Raw genomic sequence first — 18737 nt, 5'->3', positions numbered from 1 at the left:
AGCTCCNTCACCTTGTGGTAAAACCGGCAAGAGAGAAAGCCTTTGAGCTCCGTACTGTTTCAGAAATAATCCTTGATGTGGTTTGGAACACGGCGTTTAATCACGGCAGCTTTTCTTCTGAGCAGGCATTAGCTCCCCCTCCTCTTTTTTCAAGCCAAGGACCCACAATCAGCGTTTCTCTAACAGGGCTGAAACAGAGGGATATGAGGGATGTCTAAAATGCATCATCTGTTTGGTATTTTGAGCAAAACACATCATAGACATGTTTTTTATATATTTGTATATATCTTAGACCCTCCAGAAAAACGCGGGCAAAAATCCTTTATTATGCGATCAAACATACGGGGTTTTTATGTGATTTTATGCGGTGAAATTGCGGGAAGTTGCGAAATATGCGGAAAGTTGCGAAATATGCGAAATATGCGGGAAAAAATTATCGATTTTTTTAAAATATTGGGCTGTCTTATTTATTCTCTCTCACACACAACCTGCCACTAACGTTAAACCCCTTTACTATTCAATTAAACACATTCAATGTTTATTTATTGTAAAAGCAATTGGGCTATTTTAATCTCATGCACACACACACACACACACACACTTCTCCGCCTAATTCTGTTTTCATTTACTCGTTCGTTATCTGCAGCTTCAATCTTGTAGGCTACTCACCTCGTTTCTTGTAGCCCTCGTAAGGGTTTTGGAGGTTGATGCCTCGTGAGTTGTTTGGCTTTGTTGTCCGCAGCAGCAGAAAGCATTTTCGAATGTTTGAATGAATCAAAGTGGGTCGTCACCGTCGATTTTCTCTTATGCTCCAACACACAGTTGCACGGGGTGCAGAATAGTTTCCCCCCACTTTTTGCCCGGTCTTTAGTAGAAATGTTCGNTTTACTATTCAATTAAACACATTCAATGTTTACTTATTGTAAAAGCAATTGGGCACACACACACACACACACACCTCATTCTGTTTTCATTTACTCGTTCGTTATCTGACCAGCTTAAATCTTGTAAGCTACTCACTTCATTTCTTGTAGCCCTCGAAAAGGGTTTTGGAGGTTGATGCCTCGGTGAGCGTGAGTCGTTTGGCTTTGTTGTCCGCAGCAGCAGAAAGCATTTTCGAATGTTTGAATGAATCAAAGTGGGTCGTCACCGTCGATTTTCTCTTATGCTCCAACACACAGTTGCACGGGGTGCAGAATAGTTTCCCCCCACTTTTTGCCCGGTCTTTAGTAAAAATGTTCGTCGGTAAATGAGATGGATTAGATTTTTTCATCTTGGTGTTTTCTCTATCGTGTGAGCTCCACACGTTCACTCTATACAGTGTTGTTTACATTCTGTGATGCGCGAGCTGATGACGTCACGACAAGACGAGTTAACTTTTTTTTCCCTCAATTTTGTGTGGAAAAATGCGGGGATTATGCGGCCTTTTGATAAATATGCGGCATTTTAAAAATCTGCGCCATTTTGCTGATTATGCGGTAAATTCTGCGATCGCAGAATCGCGTTTTTCTGGAGGGTCTAACTTATGTTCATGTTCAATCCATAATAAAATATAAAATTATAATTGGTTCTTTTTGTCTTATTATTATTATTATTATTATTAGCAGAGAAAATGTAATTTTTGTACAACTATATACAATTTTTAATTCTACCAATCTCAGTGGGAACCGGACTAGGGGTGGCTCGGAAATATTTCCAATTACACAAGGGGGGCCTGACTGAAAAAGTTTGGGAACCACTGAGTTAAAGGAAGGTCATTTGTGTATTAGATAAACACACCTGATTGTGAAACATGAAACACTGTCCCATACAGGAGAAGCTTGACGCTGGCACAAAGACTAACGTCGATGGCATGGGGATCCCAGAGATCAAGTATGGAGACTCCATTTGTTACGTTCAGCATGTAGACTCTGGACTCTGGCTCACCTACCAAGCTGTGGACGCATCTACACGCATGGGAGGGGCTCAGAGAAAGGTATACCTTCTTACATTCAAAACGTTTATATCAAGACAATAATTATTGATTAACCAAAGGGGTAGGACTAATTTCTTTGACTATATATTGATTTAACATAAATGCACTGATTTGCACTTTTAGAAAGACTTAGGAATGTTTGCAAATGATGTTTTTCCAGGCCATTCTGCACAGCGAGGGTCATATGGACGATGGGCTGACGCTGTCTCGTTCTCAAAGGGAAGAATCTCACACTGCCAGACTTATCCGTAGTGCTACTCTACTCTTCACTTGCTTTATCAGGTACTGAATACCTTGTCTTGACTCCAAGTCATTGTAACAATGTCTCTATCAGTGTGGTATTCACAAATGACCGAGTGACTGTCGATGTTTCCTGCCGTCCTTGTGAGAGCGAAAAAACCTCACAAGGCCAGGTTCATGTATCATCCATTACAGATTTCTTATAATAACTGTATACAAAAAAAAAAGTAAGCTGTTGGAATAATGGCATGCTGATTAAAAAGCTGGAAACTCAATTTAATTAACTTTAATAGAGTGCCACAGTGACTCGTCCTAAAAAACGGAAGCATTTTTACCACTTCCGCTTCCTTTGACAAAAAGCAATGAGATTTGTCCATAGGATTTTTGAAAATAGCTTGAAATAAGGTCTGTGGTTGACACACATTGAAGAGACGGATCACGTTTTGTTCTACAACATTAAATACATCAGCAGTGATTTCTGAAGAGTTGACGTGATGGTTGTTACCAAGTGGCTGAATAGGACTACAGAAGTTGTCGAGGCCGTTTTACGTCATTACACCAAACACGTAAACACTCCTGCTAAGTTTGTTTTCCCCCATGTTCTGCTGGAAAGCAAGTACCTGCCTCCTGCAAACTGTTAAAACAAACGCTTCAACTTGTACCATTTTGAATCTGTAGTTTTGAATATGGATCTTAAGTTAGCGTGACGTTGAAGCAGCGACCCTGCTGTAGTTCGTTTATAGCATAAAGTTAGCATTTAGCTTCTGGCGACTAGATTTATGATTTGAAAATTATAAAAGTAGGGTAGACATGTGGAGATTATCCGGCTGAACCAAACGTGATCCGTCTCTTAAATGTGTTTCAACCACAGACCTTATTTCGAGCTATTTTCCAAAATCCTATGGAGAAATTGCATTTGTTTTTGTCAAAGGAACCGGAAGGAGTTTACTTCCGGGTTTTAGGACGAGTCACTGTGAAAACTGTTAGCACTGAGAAAAGCGATGGAGAAGATGGAATCATCTTTGGCTCAACCAATTTTTAAAGGGCCTGACAACTAACGTCCCCTCTGTGGGACTAATAAAGGCAACAGATTAGTCTCATAGAAAATTCTCTCATGAAGTATTCTATCCATCTTTAGGAAACTGGACGGTTCAAGCCAACAAGAAAACCTCAAATCTGTCAGCCTGCCAATGGAGATAGTGACATTTAGTCTGCAAGATCTAATCAAATATTTCCAGCTTCCATCGGAGGGGCAGAGCCATGAAGCTAAGCAGAACAACATGAGAGCGCTGAAGAGTCGGCAGAACATGTTTCAAGAAGAGGTAAATCTATGTGTGAATCATTAAACCGGCCCTACATGTGAATTGCTTGTCACTGTTCCTTGAGTTTGTTCTCTTTTCTTCTCAGGGTGTAATAGATTTGGTTCTGGATTGTATTGATCGTCTACACCATTACAGCGGTGGCTCTCATTTTGCTGAGGTTGCACAGAGTGACAAAGGAGAAGAGTGGGAGACCATCCTCAACCGTTTCTACGAGCTGCTGGGTGAGGAGTAACACACGTCTTCTCGGTGTAGATTACCCAATATCCATTTGTTTTTTTAATACTGACACTACAACATCGATCATCAATTGCAAACACATTTTCTTCTGATGTTAACCCATTTAGATTTGAACTGGAATACCTATCTACGAGTTGCCCTAAACATGCTTTTGATTCTTCTATTTTGCATGGAAAACATGGATTATGTTGTGTCTAAGTGCTATGTCTTGAAATCCCTTCAAATAAAATCCTGATTTCGCTCCTGCAGCTGCTCTGATCCGGGGAAACCGTGTAAACTGTGCACATTTCTCCAGTTCTCTCGACTGGCTGATCAGCAGGCTGGACCGTCTGGAGGCCTCTTGTGGTTGGTTGGATTTGTGGGCAATTAATTAATATTCCTGTTTTGTTTTTAATTTGCAAAACGTTCTAACAAAATAGAAAACGTTGATCTTAGTTTTAGTACACATGTGGCCTATACTACGAAGCCGGATTTTCGCTTAGCGAGGTAACTTCAGGGTTAACTCTGGGTTACCGGTCCTACGACGCAGGTTCACTTATTAGCGGGCTAGATCTCCATGGTAACTTATGCTGAACGGCTAGCCTGGTCTGGAGCAGGTTAGGTTCCAGATAAGAGATCAACGCAGTGAAAGCACCGCCTGCTGACCAATCAGAGCTTAGTGTGCGGAGTTTAAAGCTATCAAGTGATATTACAGGAGAAAGGAAATGCCGTTGCAGGAAAGACGGCCGGCCAAAATCACCTGACTGTGTGAACGTGAACATGAATAGAATATTACCTCCCATCTTCAGAGCAATCTGACTATTATAACATTAACGTTAACAAAGCTTACTTAAAGGTGACCTATCATGCAAAATGCACTTTTGTACATCTTGTATACATGAATATGTGTCCCCGGTGTTCCAAGGAACTCACCAAGGGTCAGAAAACACAACCCTCTCTATTTTCCTCCATACTCAAATCTCTTAAAAAGGGGCTGCAACGGATCTGATACAGACTGATCCAGATTTGAACACTTCTGTGACGTCACAGAAGTGGCGCTACGGCTATTGGGCCAACTCCACCAATCAGGAGGAGACAGCCACGGACATTGCCGTTCGAAAGTGCTGGAGACGCTGTAGTACATATGCCAGGCCTGTAGATGGTGCTGTTCTCACAGAATCAGCCCATGAAAAGACCGTTAAATTGAGCGAAATGAGGAATGGCTAAAATGCATGATCTGTTTGGTATTTTGAAAAATAAAACGTATAAATATGCCTTTTATATAGGTATGGTCCTACTCTATATTATTCAAATATAGCATGATAGGTCCACTTTAAATATCTGCCACAACATAAGCAACCGGATCAAAGTAACATTACGTACAGTCTGGACTGATTGCAGACGTCGATGTGTGTCCCATTATCATTCATATCACATCATAATGTATCATATATTTCCTTATCTGAGTCAGCTTCTTGAGCCGTATCTGGCCGTGCAACACTCATAGTGTCACATACTGTATGCAGAAGTATTATTTTAAGCAACACATTAAGTTCACGAAACACTCGAGACAAATGTAATTAAAGTCAGATCCACTCGTGTCTTAGACGGGGCAGTGATATCATAAACCTGTTAATGTACGCATTCAAATGCTTTTTCTTTTACCAGCTGTATTCACCTTGCAGGTGCAGCTATGTGGCTTTTATCCTGGATAAAGTGTTTAAGTCATGGATGTTTGAAGTTTAACGTCTTAATATTTGTCTAATATTATAGTTCACTTTTCATGCTGACTCTGGTCAGCTGGTCAGCTGTGCTGTCAGTACGCTTGTCCATGTTTGTGATTGGTCAAATGTTGCTAACCCCGCCCCTTTCACGTGAACTCAGCCAGACAGAGAAACCCTGGGTTGAGTTACCGAGTTGATAACCAGCGTCGTAGGACCGCTTAGCGAGAGCGCGTTTGTTTTGGGTTAGTTAAGCCAGATAACTCAAACATATCCAGGGTATGTTGAACTGGATTCGTAGTACAGGCCACTGGTTGAGTTGTTTTAAATCATTCAGATTATGTTTTGCAAAGTTCCTGTAAACACTTTAATATTCTCTACATTATTTCTAACATTTGCTACCATATGTTATCTCAGCATCATGGCAGTGTAAAGAATGTTCGACAATAAATAAAGGATATCTTCCAAACAATAATAAGAAACAACATCTATGTGCAGGTGTCTTGGAGGTCCTACACTGTGTCTTAGTGGAAAGCCCTGAAGCACTCAATGCCATCAAAGAAGGACACATTCAATCTATCATTTCCTTTCTAGACAAGCATGGATGCAACTACAAGGTGAATGTTTTTGTCATTTACATTTGGAAAAGTAATAGACTTTATCAATAATTTAAGCAAAATACGTGTGTCACTCATGATTGATGTGTATTTCTGCTGAAACACAATAATGCAAATTCTCCGATGACTTTTGTGGCACTATTTTGTATTCATTTTCAACATGTTTTGAAAACAAAATGAACTCGGGCTAACACAGAAAGATAATGATCTGTTCCCCATTGTGGGATAATTTAAATGTGTTTATCGAGCTATTGCTGAATGAGCTGCTGTTTTGCAGGTGCTGGAGGTGCTGTGCTCACTGTGTGTGTGTCATGGTGTAGCTGTGCGGTCCAATCAAAACCTCATCTGTGACAACCTGCTGCCTGAAAGAGACCTGCTGCTGCAAACACGGCTGGCTAATCAGGTCACCAGGTACAATTTTAGAAATCTCGAAACACAATGACTTGAGTTTTGTCTCTGAGTCAGTCGTCTGCATTTAGAAGTCTTGCAAGGTTCAAGGCTTTTAATAGTCATACGTACATAGCTACAGTGTGGTTATGACGATGAAAATCTAAGGTCCCAGGCTCCGTTTGTATAGCTGACCTGACGTGCATCTTGGTCTACAAGTATCCCTTCAGTTTTCTCCACATCACTCATCTTTTCTAGTTAATAGAAAAAGAATTGTCTTCATACAGTATGTGCACCAACTGGTTTTTCTGAATTGATAAGAAAGTGATGTTATTGTCCGAGCGCAGATGTCTGATATTTATTTATATACCGGTACTTCTTGCCTGAAGCGAGAAGGCTCACTTATATTGCTTTGAACATTTTTTCCCCCCAGTTTCATCATATTTTGTCTGAATATTTTTGGCCGGCTGTGCCAGTCTGATCTTGTCGACTGGTTCCTTTTTTATTTTCCTTTGAGCTATTTTTTTTTAAAACTCCATCTGCATTTATCATGCTTTTCTCTATCAGCGGCCCATTTTGTTCCTCAGGCCGTATAGCTTGTTTTGTTCCATATTCTTTGCACCTGCTCAGTCCATTCCCCAACGATCTCTTGCTCCTCAAGCCATCTCTCCTTCTATCACTTTTACTTTTTCTTCATCTGAATGGCTCATTAGTGCTTCTGTTTTTCTTTCATTCCTCGTTTCTTTTATCTCATTGATTTTCTTATCTTCTCCACATTTTGTAGACTTATTCAGATACCCTTTCCTATTATTTGTTTGTCTATATCCAATCTTCTGACCCTTCTTAACCAGGTCACATCTCTTTCCATCCTTTTCCAATTTCTCCAATTTCTACCATCTATTCTCATGTTTATCGCTTAATGAAAACTGTCAGGGGCGAGGTGAGTGTCGCTATATGAACTTTACTTTATTTTGCGAATAAGTCTCCATCTTATTGTTTGTCATACACGCTGCTTCTCAATTCTCTTAAGTATTTCTGTTTCAGTATTAATATTGCGATGTTGAAATTAGAAGTTGGTTCTGTATTGCTTATTTTCCTCTGCCAAGAAAGTTATGCATTTGGTCTGGTTTGTTCTTCAGCAAGAAAAACTACAGGCACTATTTTCATAAAACCAAATGGAAGAGTGGGTCCAGGAAAACCCATTCATAAGAATACAATGTGCTGTGCCTAAGAGAGTTGAGTTATGCTCTGTGTGTACTGCAGAGGAATCTCAAACAGGCATCTAGCAGCAGCTGACTACACATTCATTTGATATTCAGTTCATTATTCTATTCGGTACGAAAAAATGCAGTGTTGTTGAACGTACTGCAGTCATACCTTTCAACCTGAGCACCTGCATTTTTCACAAGGTGATATATTTGTCTAAGATGACCATACACTGCATGTCATTCTCAAAGATTATCTTCTTTTCGGTGGTAGTTATCATAATGCAGTCATTTTTAGGTCTTAATTATATCTCTGAAATTATGAATATTGTAATAAATCATTTTAATCAAACCAAATATAACACATTGTTACTAAGGAAGGGCCCTGCTATCTTCTGTCTTTTTGTCGTTCTGGTTGTCTCCCGACTCTCTGCACACCACCCCACCACAGCATGAGGCCAAACATCTTTTTGGCTTTGGGGGAGGATTCAGCCCAGCATCGGAGGTGGTACTATGAGCTGGTTGTGGATCATGTGGACCCCTTCCTCACATCTGAACCCACACACCTGCGCGTTGGCTGGGCTCGCACTGAGGGCTACCAGCCCCGGCCCACAGGAGGGGAGGGCTGGGGGGGCAACGGTGTGGGAGACGACCTCTGCTCCTACGGCTTTGATGGGCTTCACCTCTGGTCAGGTACGAGAGTCAGTACTAATTGGATGTGATGTCACTTCTAAAGGAGATATTTGAAAGGACAGGAAACAAAAACGACCCTCGATACAGATTCAATTTTGTATTCTGTAATCTTGAATTATTTCACGCACTAAGGTGTATATAGATCGCATAATAAAAACAGAACGTTTAAAACTTTAAAAAGAATATATCACTTCATATAGCCTGGGGTACTTTTTGAGGCAAACATCAGTGAGTTGTTACAAAATGGTTCAAATTCATTCTTATACATTTTATTTTGTGCCCATAGGTCTTACATTGGAGATTTACCTACACCTCATTGAAATCAATAAAATTGATTCTTTTCAATTTGCCTGGTTTTAGAAAACTTGAAATCTCAGCAGCTATTGAAATAACAGACTTCCATTGATAGGCGGAAATTAATAAACAAAAGAAAACTGCTTGTTCCCTAAATCCTTTATGGAGATAATTGGGAGCATTGATAATAAATCCACGGTAGCATCAATATTGCTTGCACCGAATGCAGCAACAATACTTTTAATTGTATTTAATATGCTTTTTATGCTGGTCTCCATCCAATAATGTCTATAGCGCATTTCAACAACACAGCAATTCAAAGTGCTTTCCAGAAAACATTAAACACATGGAGACAAAATTATAAAGAAACCCATTACAAAATAACATCTAAATACAATTAAAGCAGTCATTGAAGAGCCAAGAGAATGGAAAAAAAGCTATCCAGGAGACTATTAGTTTATTCTACAATATCCTCGAACTAAACTGATACCGCTAGGCTGTGACTATGTGCTTCTCCAATCTAATATGTCAAGCTAGACCCTACTCTGTTTGTTTAGCAACATCACTTTTTGTGTAGACAAACGTTTCTTAATACACCATTAAGATCAATTCAGACAAGCCTGCAGTTTATTTGAGTTTTTCTGTGTTTCATTTAAATAAGTATAATTCATTCAGTCTCAAAAGTGTGTTGCTCTTCTCAAACGCTGACAACAAATATTAGAAAAGGATGTAAATGGTGAATTAATTGTGTGTGTGTGTGTGTGTGTGTCATTTTTTGTTTTATAATAATGAGGAAAAAATGAAGTATATCTATATTATGAAGCAAATCATGTATAAATACCAGGGTTCTTACGGTCATTAAAAAACTGGAAAAGTAATGGAAATTCAAAATGCTAATTCCAGGCCCTGGAAAATTTATGGAAAACAATATTTTTCCCGAAGTTTTGGAAAAGTCATGGAAATGTAACTAAAGTCTGCATCAAATATAATTTCTATTTTATCTAATCGCCGAAATATGTATACTATAATGATAAGTAACCTACTGTATCGTTTAGTAATGAAACGTAAAATGGCATTTAACTGACGAGGTGTTTTGCTGGTGAGAGATTTTATTTGCTTTAGCCTGTAGAAGCTAGTAAGCCTACTATTTGATTTGTTTTAGATAGGCACAACATGTTTCATATGCAGACTTTATTTTCCTGTTCCATGTTAAAATAAACCATTTTCAGTGGTACCGCTGAGAAAGAGTAATTTTTTTGGTCATGGAAAATGAGGTAAAGGTCATGGAGAAGTCATTGAAAATCATTGGTGAAAAAGTGTATGAACCCTGAAATACAACACCATATGCATACATAAAATGTAACTGACACTGTAATCCCCCTACCCCCCCCACCCTTCATGTTATTGTTCTGTTTGTGATGTGTGTGAGCCATGTCCTTGTCCGTATGACATCTTTGAAAATGTCTAACAAAATATAAATGTTAAAAAAAGGGAAAAGGATGTAAATTACTTGAAAGGCTGTGTCTCCTGGATGTCAGGCTGCGTGGGTCGCAGGGTGAGCTCGGCCGTCCCTCACCTCCTGAGAGACGAGGACGTGGTCAGCTGCTGTCTGGACCTCAGCGCTCCCTGCATCTCTTTCCGGGTCAACGGACTGCCTGTGCAGGGCATGTTGGAGAACTTCAGTGCAGACGGACTTCTCCATCCTGTGGTCAGCTTCTCTGCCGGAGTCAAGTCAGTAGTGGATATTTATTTTGTTTAATTTTCCTTTATTTGTATTTCATTTTTATTGATTTTTCAACAAGGGACAATATATGTAGACATTATTAGTTAAGTTCATTTACTAAAGTGCAATTGATGCAGTGTATAGCGGACTTTAATTTGCCGTGATGAAATAAAAACATGGCTACAAACAACATCTGTAAACTGTAATTGAACTGATGACATTTTAAAATGAAATTTAATACAACAATCAATTAGGAACCGCGAAAATGATATTCGCTATTCAATAATATTTGATATTTGTTTTTCATAGACTGTCTTTCCTAAAGTAATCATTTTCCAATCATTTTAAGTATCAGTCAAAAGCAAACGTCATTCTTTATGTCTTCCTTGTCCTGTTCCTTAAAATCAGGGTCCGTTTCCTGTTTGGGGGGCTGCATGGAGAGTTTCGCTTCTTGCCCCCACCTGGTTTTGCTCCATGCTGTGACGCTCTGCTCCCGAGAGTCAAGCTGAAGTTAGAGCCGTGTCAGAAATACATCCTGGATCAAGGAGAGGGGAAACTGGAGCTCATTGGCCCCTCGGTACCTTCCAGTCCAATGACCTTTACTCCCACACCAGTAGACATCAGCAAGGTAAAAAATCCCCATCAGTCGAACTGACTTTCTTTATTATTTATTATTTATTTTGTTTAACATAACATGTCTTTTCTAACTTTTTGTACCAGTGATTTTAGACGAACAAAAACGTGTTATGAATATTGGATTAACGATATTATACATGGCATCCAATATGAAGTTGATCTTTTATGTTGTAAAATGCCATAAAGATGTGGTTTAGTTCCTTATACTTAATTCATATTACCCTCAGGTGGTAATGCCCCCACAACTTGAGGATATCAGAGAAAAACTGGCTGAGAATATCCATGAACTCTGGACAATGGAAAAGATTGATCTTGGATGGACATATGGACCTGTAAGAAAACAGAAACAAAATCACATTGCATAAAGGAAATCACATTTTATATATACACATTATAAGAGACTCGCAACATTGACTTGATGTGTCCAGCTGTCTTCAGTTTTATTTGCAGCGTAACAAATATCAGCTTTTGTCAAACAGGTGAAAGATGAAGGTAAGAGGCATGATCCGTGTGTGATGGAGTTCTGCAAGCTGTCGGAGACGGAGAAGAACCAGAACCTTCAGATGGCCCAGGACACACTCAGGTGAGATCTACTACCTGCATTATTGCAATACACACTACTTTGAAACCTTTTGAGTTGTAAATGCTTTCAAAGCTTGATTTAAGTTTATACGTTTCTGTTTGTTTTTCTGTTGTAGGACTCTCCTGGCTCTTGGCTTTCACATTGGTTTGACTGCTGACCATGCTGAGGAGAAAGTCAAATACATGAGACTAGCCAACAAGTATGTACATGTTTGATATTATTTTCATTCTCGTAACTAAAATGTTGGATTTCCTCATAGCAGAAGAGTTCAATGGGCTTTTCTTAACATACATCTAAAATCATATTTTGGTTTGCATGTTGTTTTAATTTGAGTCATAACATAAAAAAGTATTAGGTTAAAACGCAATGTGTTTTTTCAAAAAAAATCTAAAATCCTTACTGTGACTTTTGATAAAAGTAGAACAAATATTTTTGAAATATTTCCTTATAATGATTAATAAAGTCTTTTTTCACACATTGATTCATTTTGTTTATTTTGAGCCGTCGCGTATAGGAGTAATTGGTGGAAGGGGTTTCATTTATTTAAAATAGTGCACTGTTTGTAGCCACATGTGGGTTGTCTCATGTTTATCTTTTCATGAAAAGTTTGCCTACGGTATTATTAATGAACATGTTAACCACTCTACTGAATCATAATCAATGATTTAACTACATAGTGTCATTCCTGATCTTGACTTGCTCATATCCATTTTCTAATTCCCTCTCTCAGGTACGAGCAGCCCAGCGGCTACAGACCGTCTCCAGTAGACCCTCTCCAGGTGTTTCTGAGCCCAGCCCACGAGGAGGTGGTCGACCTGCTGGCAGAGAACGATCACAACGTGTGGGCCAGAGAGCGTATCAAGCAGGGATGGACCCATTCACCCCAACAGGTTTATATGTTGTGCTGTATTATTGTGTTGCCTAGTCACTGCTTAGGATACATTTCATTTGAACTGTTGTAGAGAATGTTTCTCAACTTATTACATTTAGCTGGCATTTAGAATATTGTAAATAAAAAACAATTCCCTGTACATTGTCTCTGTCACAACATGCTCTGCCACACAAACAAGGCTACTGTTTTCTTCCACATGTACACTAGTTGCTCCGTGTGTCATGTGCATTTGCTCTTTGTTTCTGTGTTCTTAGGATGTGAAAGCCAAGCGGAGCTCGTACCTGTTGCCCTACTGCCTGCTTGATGAAAGGAGCTGGAGAGTGGGCCGGGAGAGTGTCAGAGAGAGTGTGTGCACCCTGCTGGCCTACGGTTACAGTTTGGAGCCTCTCAACCAGGAAAAGAGTGTGTATCAAAGCACTGTCATTTTCTGTTATACACTGTTGTTTATTGTGAAAGTACAAGATAGTGCATGCTCGTTAAAGGGGACCTATCATGCAAAATTCACTTTTTTATGTCTTTTATACATAAATATGTGTCCCCGGTGTGTCAGGGAACTCACGCAGCGTCAGAAAATAAAACCCTCTCTCTTTTCCTCCGTACCCAAATCTCTAAAAACGGGGCTACAACGGAGCTGATCCAGATTTGCTTTCGATATGACGAAATATCGGAAATGTAGGCTGGCTTTACACCCACGGCCCTATCAGAAACAATGCCCGACTGTTTTGGACGTAATATGGTCGGTGCATGTTTACATTAGCATCGCTAACACTCAGAGCTAACCTGTACTGCACAGAGCATGTGTGTGAAGAAGCAGGAAATAAAAAGGAACTCACCTTGTGGTATAACCAGCAAGAGAGAAAGCCTTTGAGCTCCATACTGTTTCAGATATAATCCTTGATAATCCATGATATGGCGTTTCATCACCGCAGTATTTAGTTTAGACAGTAGTCCCTGAAATAGAGGGATATGAGGCATGGCTAGAATGGGTGATCTGTTTGGTATTTTGAGCAAAACACTTCATATAGACATGTTTTTTATATCTTTTTATATATCTGAGACCTACGCTATTTCCTAAAAATAGCATGATAGGTGCACTTTAAATAAAGATAGGGCTCTGTTTGTTAACTGTTTGCCAATTTATAAACTATTACAGATTATTTCTGCACCATTTTATAGATGTATTATTCATTCTCTCTATTGAATTGAATTGAAATGCAAACAAGTGATTATTTGGCAGCTAATATATATTTTCTTTTACTTGGGTTGACAGCCACGATATCCAATCCATGTCCCTTTCCCACTGAGAAAAGCAGAGTGTTCAGACCAGATAAATCTTTCTCTGTAACTCGGGGGAAGTGGTACTTTGAATTTGAAATAGTGACTGCTGGGAATATGAAAGTGGGCTGGGCCCGACCGAGCTGTGCTCCAGATAAAGAGCTCGGCTCAGATGACCAGGCGTACGTCTTTGATGGATTTGAGGTGAGACATTTAAATGTGATGGTTCACATGAACATTTTAAGAACTCTCAAATTTGAAGTTGTTAAAACATCAGTAAGCCCCAAGCACAGGGGACATTTGTTCAGCCTCATTTTGCCGTTTTTCATATTCTGATTAGAAAACATAGCTGACATTTCTTGATTTACACTCACAGTAAACATCATTTAAAATCTGACTGAACGTGATTAAAAAGTCAGAAGTTGTTTACGTACTGGTGCTTGGTTGAGATCATAAATAATGGATGATCAGAGGATATTTTGTAGAGAAAGAACTGTGGCTCTCTGCTTGTCTGTAAAAATGTGCTTCAGAGGAACTGAAATTAGGCAATAGAAAGCGAACATCCAGGACTATCATCTGAATTCAATTCACTTGAACATTAAAAAAGCCGTAATTAGGATTTAAAAACTCTGATTAAACACTTGATATAGCCATACATTGCTATTTTGTCAACATTTCAGCACAAATAAAGCATTGCTACACTTCCCACTTTGTAAAATAAGGGACAAACACATAAGCAGCCTCTGTGGCTCTTTTGATTTGAGTCCGACTAGCAGTAAGTATCTCAATCTGCTAGTTGTTAGTAGGACTCTACCCGAATATTCGGTCGTTGGGCCACTATTCTGTTTTCAATTTCGTTATTTGGTTATTCGTTTTTTTTCCGTTTTTTTTGTCAGCCGCAGTTGAAATCTCCAATATCAACGTAACGTCGCCCCCCGAAGAGGCGCAAGTTCTTAACCATAAACTTTATTGTTTACTTTCTCCGTCTTTATATGTAGATATACATTTTCTCCGTTAATCTCCGCTCCTTTTGATCGTCAGGTTGTTTCCATAGCAACAACAACTTCCTGTCAACATCGCTAACTCTCCTTCAAAATAAAAGCATGTCCATACAAAATAGGAAGCCTATCCAAATTACACTTAAGACATACAACTGCAACGAAAGTAACAAACACAATATCCTTTTCAATTTCCAAGAACATAAATTGGGTTATTCACATTAACAAATAACTATAAAACAACAATACTGTAGAATAACAAAATTAATGCCTTGAATAAACCGAAATACACGTGTTGATGCGCGCTCCGAATATTCGCTGCTGATTACTACCAAATATCCGGAGCCCAAAAAATGGTATTCGGGACAGCCCTAGTTGTTAGTTATATCACTCTTTCCCTGTTACTGTGTGAGGCGACTCTCTGTAACTCCTGTCTTTGTTTCAGGCTCAGTGGTACCATCAGGGTGTGGAGCCCCTGGGGCGGCCCTGGCAGAGAGGCGATGTGGTGGGCTGCCTGGTGGACATGGCCGAACGCACCATGATGGTCACACTGAATGGAGAGGTGCTGTTTAATGACAGAGGATCGGAGCTGGCTGCCAAGGACTTTGATATCGGAGACGGTCTGAAAGAGTTCTTGGCTTTATACAATTATTTAAAAGTATAAGCTAGTGTTTATTCAACTGGAATATAATAAATAGTTGTTTTTAATATGGCAGTACAATTCCAAAATCTCTTACCATATCTGCTATTTATTAACCTAGATTTTTTTGTGTCATGTGTAAGTGTTGATGATGTCAACTGAACAGATGTCTGACTTTTCCTATATATAATGCAACTTAAATTGAACTTGCCTTGAAGTATTCAATTCTCTTTCTTCAAATGATTACCGGATAACTCAAGATAATTTACAGACCTTGTTTCTACCAAACTACACCCACCAACAGGTGATAATGAGTAAAATATGCTTCCTTCTGCCAGGTAATAAGGTTGATGGGCGTTGTTCCTACATGAAACTGATCACAATAAGGAGAACAAATAATGTTGATCCTGGGGTGAACTGTCCCTTTTGCAAAATACATATTTATCGTCCTGAAATATGTTTTGTCTTGTTTCTCCAAATGTTTCCCAGGCCTGTTGCCAGTGGTCAGTGTTGGAGTGAACCAGGTGGGGAGGCTGAACCTGGGTCGCCACACTGACTCTCTGCAGTACTTTGCTGTGTGCGGCCTGCAGGAGGGCTACGAACCGTTTGCTGTCAACATGGCCAGAGCCCCAGTCCTATGGATGAGTTGGAAACAGCCTCAGTTTACCTCCATAAAGCCTGAGGATCACAACCTACAGGTGAGTGTACCATATAGGTTGTTTTTCTACCCAGTAGCTTTGTTAATATGTCTTCTCAAGGATGTAGTGTGCTGCAGTGGCTCTGTGGGACCCAGAGTTGCTCATAGCACTGGTTAATTGACAGCACTGATCCTCAAAATCTTGTTCAAATCTTATTCAAGGTCACCAGAGTCAGTGGCTCAAAGGATTCCTTATCCAGCCTGAGGGTTTCCCAGCGGATGTTTGCACACCACGGTGGAAGCAGTGAGATGGGCTTTTACCGGCTCAGCATGTCCATCCAATGTGCTGCCGTCCTCACAAGCCCAGCGGGGGGGGTGCCTCCAGCCGCCTCCAACTCTCTCTCTCCAGGTTCAGGTGATATTGCATCATATAATATCAAATACAGTGTGTCAACCGCAGACAACTCACAATTACTTCACATAGGACTACAAAAAGGAGCTGTTTGGTTCACATTAGGCTCAAAAACCTTGACATTACCCATGATGTAAAAATACGAAGCTCTTACAAGATTAAAAGTGTGTGACAGAATTAGTGTGCGAGCAGTGAGTAGCTGTTATTTGCAGTTCTCCATTATCCACTATCCAGATGACTGATATTCTTCAATAATGACCTTGATTTGTTGTTCTGCTTAAGCTCCCCAGTGTCTCGCTGTAATTAATTCCAGTTGTCCTTTCAGGAAGGAAAGAGCAGGAGGAGATGGACTCTGACTTTGAAGTGCTGATGAAGTCAGCCCACAGCTTTGCTGGCTCAAGAGATGAGCTCAACCATAAGGATCATAGTCACGACAAAACATCAAGATTGAAACAGCGGTAGGTTGAAGTGAAACTAAAACTGTTATAATATCTGATCAAATGCATATTATTTGGAATATGGAAGATTAAAGTGAAATGATATGGGTCATTAGTGTGTTCTTAGTTAAGTAATAATGTACCAGTTATTTAGATACGTTATGTTTTGGATGCTTATCTTCTTTGTCTACCAAGTAATGAAAATGATATGGTTTTGAAAAACAAAATGATATATAAACAAACAAGCTGTCTGCCTTACCACAAGCACACTTTATCTGCAAAGTTCATTGTGCTGTGTACTTTACGACTTTATGCGTGTTTCTATTCTGCAAGGTTCATGCTGAAGAGGACCAAACCAGACCTCGTCAGCAGCAACTCATCTGCTCGGCTTCTAGAAGATGTGGTAGTTGACAAAGATGATCATGTTATCCAGAGCTCCAGAGTAAGGCTTTTATTTTCTTATCATTTTTACTTATTATAACCACAGAACAACAACGCCTTTTTCTGTAGTTATTTCGTAGTTATTCACTAATGCCCGTCATTAATGACAGGAAACTTTCCCTGCCGCCTCAGAGTGCACCTAAATAAAACCAATTGCTCTGCAGGGCTTGAGTTCATACAGAGTGCAGCTTTTAAGCTTTTTTCTGGTGGATATTGTTGGGGAAACTTCTGAAGCAATTGGACTCAGAGAGACACATGGAGAGCTGGGGCTTTGATGGCAAACACTGTTGGTTTATTTGGAGTTACGGCCGGAGAATTCACAAGACATGTCACGGGCCACGGTCTGACCACACGGTTGAGATGCCACAATCAATTCTGAAGAACCCTCCTGTAGTTCCAGGTTTTAACTAGTTCGGAGTGTAATAATCAACATTCTTCAATAGATAGACTAAACAGCTGAGGACACTGAATCACAGTTGTTGTAGCTTATGGCTCGGGTCATTACAGTCATCTACAGTACACCCCGAGAAGGATTTGTTCCAGGTGTCCCACAACAATAACTATCTCTGACCAGAAGTTGCCCGGTCATAAACTGGCAACATCAACAAAATGTTTGGGCAGCCCCTCCTTATGGGAGATAACGGCTGCTCAAGGTTGGTCAGCTGCGTCAGAGGGCGAAGGAGGACATGCAGGGCAAATTATTCCCCATCAGATATTCAATAGCCATAAAAGAGACATGGAATGCAAATAGCAGTGACACCCGCTGCCCTCTGTGTTTCAGTATTACTACTCCGTGAGGGTTCTTCCGGGCCAGGAGGCGTTCAATGTGTGGGCAGGCTGGGTGACCTCTGACTTTCATCAACACGACGTGACGTTCGACACCGACAATGCCCTCACTGTAACCGTCACCCTTGGAGATGACAGTGGCAAAGTCCAGGAAAGGTTGGTAAACACCACAACTCTCATACTTTCAGTCTGGGGACCTTAACCTCAAATTTAAATACTAATTGCAGTGAGAGATGATAGTGTCATAATTTACTTTACGATTTACTTTTCAACTGAAGAACTAATCATTACTGAACTTCAATGCTATTAACTCTTGTGAAAATGTGTTCCATTTGACTTTTCATGTCAAGTTATCAGCAAACTGCCAATTAAGCTTATCCCTATTCTTTTGCACAGTGTGAAGCGGTGTAACTGTTACATGGTGTGTGCTGGAGAGGCAACAGGCCTGTCCCAGAGTCGCAGAAGTACGGGGTTGGAAATCGGATGTTCAGTCGACACGGCCACCGGGCTGCTCACCTTTACCTCCAGCGGAGTGGAGATGGCCACCTTCTACCAAGTACGCTGCACAGGAATCTATTTGACTTGTTCATAGTTATCAGTATTGTGT

The 18737-nt window shown here is 40.0% G+C and overlaps 1 protein-coding gene across 1 annotated transcript in view; it reads left to right on the top strand.

The window, feature by feature from the left end:
* The window catches only part of ryr2b (ryanodine receptor 2b (cardiac)), a 192107-nt gene that overhangs the window by 5883 nt on the left and 167487 nt on the right, over window positions 1-18737 (top strand). Inside the window, 23 exon segments of the mRNA XM_010793548.1 lie at window positions 1814-1975; window positions 2136-2257; window positions 3354-3537; window positions 3623-3758; window positions 4024-4119; window positions 5973-6091; window positions 6369-6502; window positions 8135-8376; window positions 10209-10401; window positions 10802-11021; window positions 11257-11361; window positions 11509-11612; window positions 11728-11811; window positions 12343-12502; window positions 12759-12906; window positions 13775-13983; window positions 15223-15397; window positions 15907-16115; window positions 16277-16469; window positions 16801-16924; window positions 17237-17345; window positions 18126-18286; window positions 18527-18686. Coding sequence (XP_010791850.1) covers window positions 1814-1975; window positions 2136-2257; window positions 3354-3537; window positions 3623-3758; window positions 4024-4119; window positions 5973-6091; window positions 6369-6502; window positions 8135-8376; window positions 10209-10401; window positions 10802-11021; window positions 11257-11361; window positions 11509-11612; window positions 11728-11811; window positions 12343-12502; window positions 12759-12906; window positions 13775-13983; window positions 15223-15397; window positions 15907-16115; window positions 16277-16469; window positions 16801-16924; window positions 17237-17345; window positions 18126-18286; window positions 18527-18686 — 3549 coding nt within the window.

Source organism: Notothenia coriiceps, unplaced genomic scaffold, assembly GCF_000735185.1.
Source record: "Notothenia coriiceps isolate Sejong01 unplaced genomic scaffold, NC01 NC01_scaffold00001922, whole genome shotgun sequence".
In the NCBI taxonomy this organism is placed as follows: Eukaryota; Metazoa; Chordata; class Actinopteri; order Perciformes; family Nototheniidae; genus Notothenia; species Notothenia coriiceps.
Note: the sequence above shows the minus strand (reverse complement) of the source record. Positions and strands in the feature narration are given on the sequence as shown.